Here is a 10,818-nt window from a genome sequence, read left to right as displayed (position 1 = left end):
TCTCTCAATAGCTAGAACGTAATGACAGACCAGAAGCCAAGACAAAGAAGTTAGACACTGGGACAAGAGAAAAGAAGAAGGCAGAAGTGCACAGGAGAGACCTCTCTCCTACCCATCAAACATGAACTTGAACAAGCTAGCGGGGACTGAAAGGGAAAAGAAAGCAACTTTAGACCATCTCTCAATCCCCTGTATGCATGACTGTCTAATGATAAAACTTTTCCAATAATGAACTGTATCTTTTTCACAAATGATGACATCTGCATCTCCCTACCAAGCTTCCAGCTCCCTCCTGATGACTCAACGACCAGAGGCACTTCAAATATCACATCTAAAACAAATCCCTCTTCCTCTCCATTGCCCCAATCTGCTCCTCTCCTGTGCCATCTCCATGACGGGCCTACCACTTCTCTACCTGGTAGCAGTTAAAGTGTGACCCCCAAATCCAGATGTTGAAGTCCTAACTAGTACCTCAGACTGTGACCTTATCTGGCAACTGGATCATGGCAGATAGAAAGGCTGACTTAAGATGAGGTCGTTAGCATGGGTCCTAATCCAGTAGGACTCGTGTCCTTATACAAAGGGTAAGTTGGACTCAGAGACACACATACATCATGTGACTACAAAGGCCAAGGTCAGGTGATGCTTTTACAAGCCAGGAAATGCCCCAGGTTGCCAGCAAACCACCAGAAGCAAAATGAGAGGCATGGAACAGATTCCCTCTCAGATCCCAGAAGGAACCAACCTTGCTGACACCTTGATCTTGGACTTGCGGCCTTCAGACCTGTGGGACAGTGAATTCTTGCTGTTGACGCCAGCCCGTGGTACCTTATTACAGCAGCACACACTACCCAACACAGCATACAGCCTACATGCGTATGGCATGTGTGTGCTGTGTGCGTACCCTCCATCGTGTCTGACTCTTGGTGGCCCCATGGACTGTAGCCTGCCAGGCTCCTCTGTCCTTGGGATTCTCCAGGCGAGAATACTGGACTGGGCTGCCATTCCCTTCTCAAGGGGATCTTCCCAACCCAGGGCTTGAACCTGCATCTCTTATGTCTCCTGCACTGGCAGGCGGGTTCTCTACCACTAGCACCACCTAGGAAGCCCATATGGCATATATAACCTAACAAAGATTTACGCTCCATCTCTTGTCCAATGTCCTATGGCTAAATACCATCCCACTGCTTTCCAAAATGTCTCTAAATTCAGCTGCTACTGTTTCCACTGCCTCTGCAAATACTTTGGGTAACTGTGTTAGGAGAAGATAGAAAGCTTTATTGGTCAAATGCAGCCCAGGATAGATCAAAGCTGATGTGTGTGAAAGAGAGACAGAGTTTAGGATTCAAACAGGATGTAGGCATGGTGGGGCTGCCAAGCAGAGGGGGAGGGTGCACCCAGCTGTGGGTAAGACAAACACCAACCTGACTGGTTGGGAAATGCTGAGACCACAGAGGCTACACTGAATGTCAAAGGGGGTGGGGCTGGCTGGAGGCCACGGCTCGCTGGGGCTGGGCTTTCTCCCGGGTTGCACACCGTGGGGGTGAGTGGAGGTCTCAGGGGTACCTTGCTGCTGGGTCGGTCTCCCTCTGCCCAATGCTGGTGCATATCCCCTGGGCACCAGCTCCCTCGCCAACTGCCAACCAAACGGGCAGGTTTGCTGACAAGCATCCGCAGTCCAGTCCGAGAGGCATGAGCCAAGTTGGGCGCCTGGCCTCCCTCAGCACTAGCTCCAGCTCTGCCAGGAAACAGGAGGTGTCATGGGAGCTCCTGGATTTTGCACTTTAGGATCAAGCAGCGAAGGACCTGGAGCAGGACATCCCCTGGACGCTAAAAGGATCTGAGCAGCTGGGCTTGCCTTTCGCCCTGCCCCCAGGTCCTCAGTTTCTCACTTCTATTTGCTCCTTGCCCTCTTCCTCCTCCTGCTGCCCTCCAGTCCTCACGCTTCTCCGCCGTCCATCTCTGCTGTCACCTTCTTCCTCCATTCTGTATCCCCTCTTTGGACCCCCTCCTTCCCTTCCCTCTCCATCAATTTCCCTCTTGCAGCCCCCCGCCCCCCGACCGGCCCTTTCCACCCCACCTCCCCTCCTCCATTTCTCACTCTCCCTACCTTGCTCTCCACGGGATCTGGCTACCTTCCTCCTCACTTCCCTGAGCCCCACCACCCCCTCGCCCCGCCCACCCGTGTTTGCTTTCCTCCCGGATCCGGATGAAGGGGTTGCCCTGCCCGTGCCCCGCCCTGCCCCACTTCTGGCAGCTGGGGTCTTGCTACATGGCCGAGGGCTCCGGGCCTCCGGCCCCCCGGAAAGGGCCCCTGCTTAACATCCAGCTCCTGCGAGCCCAGTATGAAGGCCTGAGACGGAAGCAGAGGGCCCAGGCCCACGTCGTGGTGCTCCCGAAAGGTAGGGCTGGGCAGGTGCTGAGGGTAGAGGACCTGGCTGTGGGCAGAACGGGTGGCAGAGCTGTGGGCAGCGCAGGGCCAGGCCTCTGCAGGCCCTCCCGGTGGACAAAAGCAGGGAGACAGGGTCAGAACAGAGGGGCTGGTTTGGGTGCCAGCTGAGGCAGGGGGCTCCATTCCTGGCCTCTGCTCTTAGATTCTAATCTTGCTGAACTGGTCTGCCTGGTGAGCCGGGCTTGGCCCCCCCGCTAGGCCACGTGGGGAGATGGGAGCTGTGCTTCCTGGCTGGGTCTCACTCAGGCACCTCCTGCAAACCAGGGAAATGGGCTCTGGAGAGAGAACACGTGATATTTCCAACAGCATGGGCATCAGCCAAAGGAAACACAGGGCCCAGGGACCCAGGAGGCACCCAGGCTCACCCACCAGCTGGAGAAGCACTGAGATATAGAAGCCCCTCCTTCAGGGGAGAAGCCTCCCTTCCATTAGGAACTCAAATTTATTCCAGGAGGAAGTTAGGAGCACAAGACTCAAATCTCAGCCCCTCATCCTCTAAACCCAGAGGAACCAGTTAAGAGAAGTAGGAAGACCCTCTGAGAGGTGTAGTCTGCCCCGGGGAATTTCCGTGGTTGTTTATATCATTCACAGTCCCTGGGAGCCCACCCTGCTCTAGGCTGGGCTGGGAGGGAATCAGGGGCCAGAGGGACTTCACTGCCTGGGAAGTGATAGGAAGTGTGCTGCCATGGGCTAAAAGCGCCCCTCTCGTGTGACTTGGGCCAACCAGTGGGATCTGTCTGCACTGACCTGGCACAGCCAAATAGCACCCCCATCTGTGCAGGGAGAGCTGACAGTTTCCTAAAGCTTTCCCATCCTCAAGGGTGTTTATTCACTCACTCACTCAACAAACATTCATTAAACCTGTATCAAGTGAAAGCTGATTTAACACACCTGTGATTCCGACTCACAAAACTATGTGATGTGCATGTCCCAAAGACATCACAAACTCAGCACACCGCATAGCATTTACCACCCCTGCCCCAACCTTCCCTGCTGGCCCCTTCTCCTGCATCCTGTAATTCAGAGCTCCTGCCTCCATCATCACCACATGATGAGTTACCATGTCATGAATTAGGACAGGTTAAGGCAAGGGGGAGTGCTCAGTCACTGCTTCCCCAGGAAAGGCTTCTGACCCACAGGCTCGGTCAGGGTCTTTCGGGGTACTTCTTTCACAGCAGTCTACAAGTTCACATTCCTGCTCTAGCTGTGAGAAACGGCGTGCTGTCTGACGGGATGTCCCTGTATTGGTCACTGAAGGACAGCCTGAGCCCCAGCTTTGCCACTGACTGGCTCTGCGCGGCTTTGAACAAATCCCATAAATTCCTCTGTGACTCAGTTCCCTCATCTGTCAATCGGGAATAACTATAGTCCCCAAAGTATAAGATTGTGGTGGGAACGAAACAAATGAATATGGACAAAGCTCCTTGAGACTTTCTGTGTTGATCGGCTAAGGACCAGGTCACTAGGTCATACGAGACTGAGTTGGAAGGACACTTGAAGCACTTGGACTGGGAGTGAGGATTAAGGTGGTTCTCCAGGGAGAAATCAGAGTCCGATTACAAACTGTGAAAATGTTAGCTGCTCAGTCGTGTCCAGCACTTTACGATTCCATGGACTGTAGCCCGCCAGGCTCCTCTGCCCATGGAATTCTCCAGTCAACAATACTGGACTGGGTTGCCATTTCCTTCTCCATGGGATCTTCTGACCCAGGGACTGAAACTGAGTCCCCTGCATCGCAGGCAGATTCCCTGGTGGCTCAGACAGTAGAGAATCTGAGCGACATTCACTTTCAGATTATAAAAATGAAGTGAAAAAGTGGTAGAGGCAAAAAAGCAATTCCGCCTGCATGTTAGCCATAGTGGCATGGTGATACCACCCAGTGAGATAGGGAATATAGGAGAAAAATATTTCTGATAGAGAGAGATGAACTTGTGAATATGCTACATTCGAGGACTTCCCTCATGGGCCAGTGGCTATGACTCCCAACACCAGAAGCCTGGGTTCAATCCCTGATCAGGGAAATACATCCCACGCGCCATAACTAAAAATCCCGCATGCCACAACTAAAGATTCCATGTGCAACAATTAGGACCCTGCACAGTCCAAATAAAAATTTTTTAAACAAGCTGCATTTGAGGGAATTATCTGTAAAGCTTCCATCCAGCCTGGATCTCGGGAGAGTAATTTGGGCTGGAGATATAGGTTTGGGGTCATCAACAAATTATTGAAGTCGCAGGCATGGATAAAATTGTGGGGGACCAATCCATAAACTGATAGGAGGCTGGGAGGACAATTAGAGGTACAGAACGCTAAATTATTGAAGGCACAAGCAGAGGAAGAAAAGTCAGAGAGGACAGCAGTTGAAATAGTAGCAGATGAATACCAGCCTGAAAAAGGAAATTCATACATGCTGAATCTTGGATGAACCCAGATGAATCTTGAGGATATTATGCTAAGCGAAATAAGCCACAAAAAGACAAACGCTGTAGTGATTTACTCATATGAGGTACATGGAGTTATCAAACCAGAGACAGTAAGTAAAACGGTAGTTGCCACAGTGGGGGTGGAGGAGATGAAGAATTGTTTAATGGGTATAGTGTCAGTCTGGGAAGACGAAAAAGTCCTTGAGATCAGTTGTACAACCATGTGACTGGACTTAACACTATTGAACAATACACTTCAAAATGCCTAAAGGTGGTAAGTTTTATGTTGTATGGGTCTTGCCACAATTTATTTTTATTACATGGAGGAGAAAACCAGGAAATATTAATGCCATGAAGCCAAGCAAGTAGAGGGAATTTAGAAGACAGGAGTCCTCTGTGTCCAGCACACCTGAGACCCAGGAAGACAGAGTGGTTATCGAGACCAGCTCCCACCAAAACTAGATTTCAGCATCTCAAGACACAGCGTTGTATCCGGAGGGGCAGGTATTCTGGGAGCTGATTAACGGCAGGAAGGCTCTGGAATGAGCTTTCCTCTTAACATTATGGGATGTATTCAGGTTCTAGAAATGGCAGGTGTTTTGGATCCCGAGCGCTGGAGTTCCAGGCTCCTCCTGGCTTTACTCCTTTAGCAGCATCTCTCTATTCCCACTGTGGACGCTGTCACCTGCAGGGCCTTCTGCAGTGACAAATATCAGAATGCTCAAGGGTGCTTTGTTGACATTTCAGAGGCAATTCCAGGCTTGTCACAGGCCCCCTTTCTATAGGAAAATGACATTCAGTCATTCCTCCAACCCTCGCCACCACCAAGCGTTGACAAGAAACTCCACGTTCCACAAGGTGGTAAAAAGATGCCCCTGAGAAGGAACAGAGGCATCAGCCCAGCTGCTCATCCCTGAAGCCAGGGCAGGAGAGCAGACGGGGCTGCAAACATGTTTCCAGGACAGCGGCCATGAGATAAAAGATAAAGACCAGTCCTCCGAAAGGAGCTGCTTCAAGCACAGCCCCTCCTCCTCTGCCTTGGATGCTAAACCCACCATCAGAACCCCATAACACCAAAGAATAACCCCTTTCCACTGGCCAGTGTATATGAATCACACCCGTGGGTGGACATGCGCACGCCCTTGCTCCTGGTTGTTCTTTCAGCCTCAACTGTGACTTTTCCAGCTCTCCCTAGGGTTCACTCACCGCCAAGACTGAAGTCTATTATTAAACTCTCTCATTCTTGAATTTTCTTCCACAGCACTGCTTACCACGGGGACTTTTATTACCATATGTTTGCTTATTCCTTTTCTACTCCATTGTTTATTCCAGGACTTGGGAACACAGTAATGAACACTGAGACAAAAACGACCCCTTTATGACGTGGTCTAGTGGGGTAGAAAGTGAAAGGGTTGGGTCCCTGGGTTGGGAAGATCCCCTGGAGAAGGGAATGGCAACCCACTCCAGTATTTTTGCCTGGGAAATCCCACGCACAGAGGAGCCTGGTGGGCTACGGTCCATGGGGTCACAAAGAGTCGGACACGACTCTGCGACTAACACTTTCACTTTCTACTTCACTAGGCCATATCATGAAGGGGTAGATTTTGTCTCAGCCTGGCACATTATAAATACTTAATAATGGACTGAATGAATAATCGTGTGTGAATGGGTGTGTGTTAGAGATAGCGCGTGCACTGGGGATCTGGCCTCCTTGATGTCCTGGGCATGGACCTTCTCAGCTTGAAAGCTCTGAGAACCCCCCAACCGAGGGCTGCCCGTGTACCTTCCAGCGGTGACCTGTTGGCGCCTTGCTTTCTCAGGGGGGAACCTGCCCGCCCCAGCCGAGTCCATGGTCAGTGCTGTTTGGATTAACAAGGAGAGAAGGCATTCCCTGACCCCGGAAGAGGTGGCTCCTGAGGCAGAGGAGACGCTGGAGGAGGATGACAGGGGCTGTCTCCAGACCCCCGAGTCTCCGTGGCACACACACCTAGAGATGCACCGCCTGGTCCAAACCTTCCACCAGGGAACCAGTCTCCACATAAGACACAAGGACAAGTTCACGGGGTCTGAGCCAAGGCTCCCAGGCTTGTTTGAAGACACTCAGATGACTCAGCAAGAAACCACCATCCCAGAAACAGCCCAGCCTGAGTGCCAAGCAGACGAGTCACAGACAAAGACAGTGGGATCTGGCTTCCACGTGGGCACTCAGGGCCCTCCTGCCATAAACAGGCCACACCGGGCTGGAAAACCAGCTCACTATCCATTTCCCCAGAGGAAAACTCCCAGGATCTCCCAGGCCGCCCGGAACCTGGGCTTATATGGTCCAGCCTGAAGCTCTCTACTCAGAGGCCTCCACTTTGAGGCCACGTATGGCCTCATCAAGGAACCTGGGAGGCAGAGGCACAAATGAGGCCTGGAGCTGTGAGCAGAGCCGAACGACGTCAGTTGTGGGTCAGACTGTGGGAAATGAACTTCACAGTGGGCACAGGGTCTTGTGCCTCAAAAAAAAAAAGAAAAAGAGACTGCCCAGACCAGACTGCTCACAGCTCAGGATGAAAGGGTGCTGACCCATCAACACAGCCCCATTCTGCTCATATAAGAAGACAGTGCTGTGGACATAGGCTCGGTCCCTGGATCTAGAGAATTCTGAAACATAAAACAGAGACCCTAATCAATGGAAACCTCAGCAGTGCCCTGGAGTCAACAGGCGTGGGCAACCATGTTTTCAGTACTTTCTGAGGATTCCTCACATGTCCTGGAGAAGAGGAGCTCTGAGAACTGTCTCCTTCTGGTTGCTATGCCTGGAGGCCAGCACACTTAGAAGTCACTCCCTTCATTCATAGTGACCACAGCATTTCAGCCCCAGCCTCCCAGAATATAGTCACCCTGGGTAAAAAGCGTCAAGACAACGCTACCTGCTGTTCTGTGTGTTTAAGGGTCTTTAGGAAGAGTTGGTCTTCTCTCCCCCCTCATTGAGACTGCACATTCCAGCCTCATTATAGATTTATTTCCTTTCCCCTTCTCCCTCCATCCTTTCTTCTTTCCTATTTGTCGTCTCTCTCCTTCCCTCCCTCAATCTCTCTCTCTCCAAATTAAACATTGCCCATCACTGAAGATATATAGTAGCAGAAGCCTCGGAGAAGAAAACAAAGCAATGTTCCTGCTTGGAAAAGTATATGTTCCTCAAAAACTGCTCCCTTTTCAGCCACATTTGAATCATTCAGATCCTTCCTGGTATATTTTAAACCAAAGTGAAGCAACTATTACTTGGTTAGTGGGGAAGAAAGCATCTTACCTGGTTAACTTTAATCAACACACTTAAACACACCTAAGGTGACTTTTCCTCATGCTAGCTTCTCTCTCTGTAAAGTTTCACGCACATCTTCCTTTTTCCCCGTGGTGCTTCAGTCTTGCCCACCCACATGGAGAGTTGTTAGCTAGGAGTGTCATTTTCTCTCAAAAACACGTATGTGCCTTCTCCTTGAGCCACCCTGAAACTCCCTCCAACCTGGGGATTCCTTTTGATTCCTTTTGTGAATAATTAATGCATCAGTTGTTAGTTTTTTACAGTCTAATAAAAAACAAGACATTTTGCTGAAAACAAAACAACTTTATCCTTTGCTTTTATTTTACAGAGGCTTCCCACAAGTCAGTCCTCTTTCTACCATGGTAATCAGGATAGGATATATTTTGCTGAGTAACAAACAAGCTCCAAATCTCACCATACAAGCTTACTTTTTGTTCACTCATAGACATCTCACTGTGGATATGGGCAAACTTCCAGCCCAGCTCTCCTACAACTACTACTACTAATTCAAGCTTCTTCAATCTTGTGGCACCACCTTATCAACACTGGTTTCCCTAATTACTGTAGCAGAAGAAGAAAGTGTATTAAAGAGTCAGAACCAGCTCTCAAACCACTCTGCTTATGTTTCATTGTCCAAAACAAGTAACACAGACATATTTCCACTTCATGGGTATAAAGGAAATGCAATCATTCCATGTGCCTGCAAGGAGAGAAAGAATAGAAATATGGATGAACAAAAGTAATGACTAATACTGGTAGAGAGGGGCTGCTGCTGCTAAGTCACTTCAGTCGTGTCCGACTCTGTGCGACCCCATAGATGGCAGCCCACCAGGCTCCCCCGTCCCTGGGATTCTCCAGGCAAGAACACTGGAGTGGGCTGCCATTTCCTGCTCCAAAGCATGAAAGTGAAAAGTAAAAGTGAAGTCGCTCAGTCGTGTCCGACCCTTAGCGACCCCATGGACTGAAGCCTTCCAGGCTCCTCTGTCCATGAGATTTTCCAGGCAAGAGTACTGGAGTGGGGTGCCATTGCCTTCTCCGAGAGAGTGGCTAGGTCACAATATTAGATACAATCAATTATTTTTAATATAGTAAGTAGCTATTAAGAGATTTACAAATAAGACTAAAATGATTTGACCTGCAGTTTAACCAGATGACTCTGGTTGTTCGTGGAGAATGAGTTGATGGTCATGCTAAAGAGCAATGTCAGGGAAAAGAATGACCAGGGCAAGTTCAGTGAAAGACACTGTTAGGTAAAGCATGAGTGGGAGCAGAGAAAGCAAATGAAAGTAGACACATTTGACATAAATATATTTTGGAGATAGAATCAGTAGGACTTACTGAAGAATTACCAGCTAAATTTGAAGGATACTGAGTTAGAGATGCTTAGAGACACACAGATGAAAATATCAAATAGGCAAGTATATAAATAAGGCTAGAGTTCTGGGCTAGACATAAGAACTGACGTGTCCTGAGTATGTAGAGGTGCTTAGAATGAGAAAGGCACACCTATGCGGACTGTACAGAGAAGACAGAGTCCAGAATGAGGGCCAGAATGAAAACTCCCAATGCACTTAGTTGAAAAATCTCTAAGGATTTTTCCAATCCTTACTCAGAAGTGGGGTAGAGGGAGGAGGAGACAGTGAGGGAACTGAAGAGAAGTGACCAGGAGAGAAGGGGGCTCCTGGATGTCGAGTCTCAGACCTCAGAGGCAAGAGATAGAACAAGATTTTGCACGGGTCACTCCCCTAACTGCAAACCTCCAAATGCCCATTTTCTAGAGTCCACGCTCTTCCTCTGTCTGGTTTAAGAGGCCAGAGTCCAAGAAGCAACGCCAGATGTTAGCAAGTTCAAGTCAGAGCCAGCTGATGTCCACCAAGGCTGACAGGGTGTTTGCCCCAGAGGCATGGCCTTCTCCTGGGATGGGTCATCCTTGTGCCTGGGGAGGAGCTGAGGATTAAGTGTTCTCTGTGGTAGAGCTTGAAGGGAGAGGGGCAAGGGGAAGGTTTGCTTTGAATCCTTCCACTCTTTCCCACAAGGCTGCTTCTGCCAGGAGCATTAGACCAGAACAATCTTTATTGCTCAATTATAGGCACACCACTTCTCCTAACCCACAGGCGGTCAAACCTGTGTGGCAAAGGGCTCAAATGACCTGTGGGCTGTGGCCACCCACTCTGATTTTGTCTCCCTTGACAGTCAGGGCTGGAGCTAACCTTCTTTTTCTATATTCTCCCCAAGATTGGCAGAAGCTTTTTCCAAAACGAGAGAATAAATCCTGCCTCCAGTCGCTTACCTTAGGGTCACTGAGTCTTCCAGCCCCCGTGCCATCTTCAGGGGCTTGGAGGCAGGTGCATCTGGGCTCGTCTCAGCACTTACCATTGGTAGACCTGACCTCAGTTACGCTCAGAGCCGCAAATTGCCCAGTTGTAAAATAAGGTGATAAAAGGCCCTGGAGTGTGGGAGGTGGGGAAGGAAGTATCTGTCACATTAGCAGTCAATTCTAATCTATGCCCGCTAGGGGGCAGGCTCCCCTCAAGCCCGCTCAGCCTGATTCCTTAACTTATCCCGTGGTTGTTCAGTCGCTCAGTCCTGTCTGACCCTTTGCGACCCCATAGACTGCAGCACGCCAGGTTACTCCC

The 10,818-nt window shown here is 49.9% G+C and overlaps 1 protein-coding gene across 1 annotated transcript; it reads left to right on the top strand.

Moving 5' to 3' along the window:
• Positions 1-1,464: 1,464 nt before the first annotated feature.
• Positions 1,465-8,481, top strand: C8H9orf152 (chromosome 8 C9orf152 homolog). The gene is made up of 2 exons (XM_086315922.1): positions 1,465-2,402; positions 6,696-8,481. Exons 1-2 carry the CDS (start codon positions 2,210-2,212, stop codon positions 7,205-7,207), a joined length of 705 nt encoding a protein of 234 aa, XP_086172048.1. The 5' UTR covers positions 1,465-2,209; the 3' UTR covers positions 7,208-8,481.
• The last annotated feature ends 2,337 nt before the right edge of the window (positions 8,482-10,818 follow it).

This window comes from Bos grunniens, chromosome 8 (assembly GCF_055505025.1).
Source record: "Bos grunniens cultivar Pamir isolate PY7600 chromosome 8, Bosgru_T2T1.0, whole genome shotgun sequence".
In the NCBI taxonomy this organism is placed as follows: Eukaryota; Metazoa; Chordata; class Mammalia; order Artiodactyla; family Bovidae; genus Bos; species Bos grunniens.
This window is presented reverse-complemented; position numbering and strand designations above follow the sequence as displayed.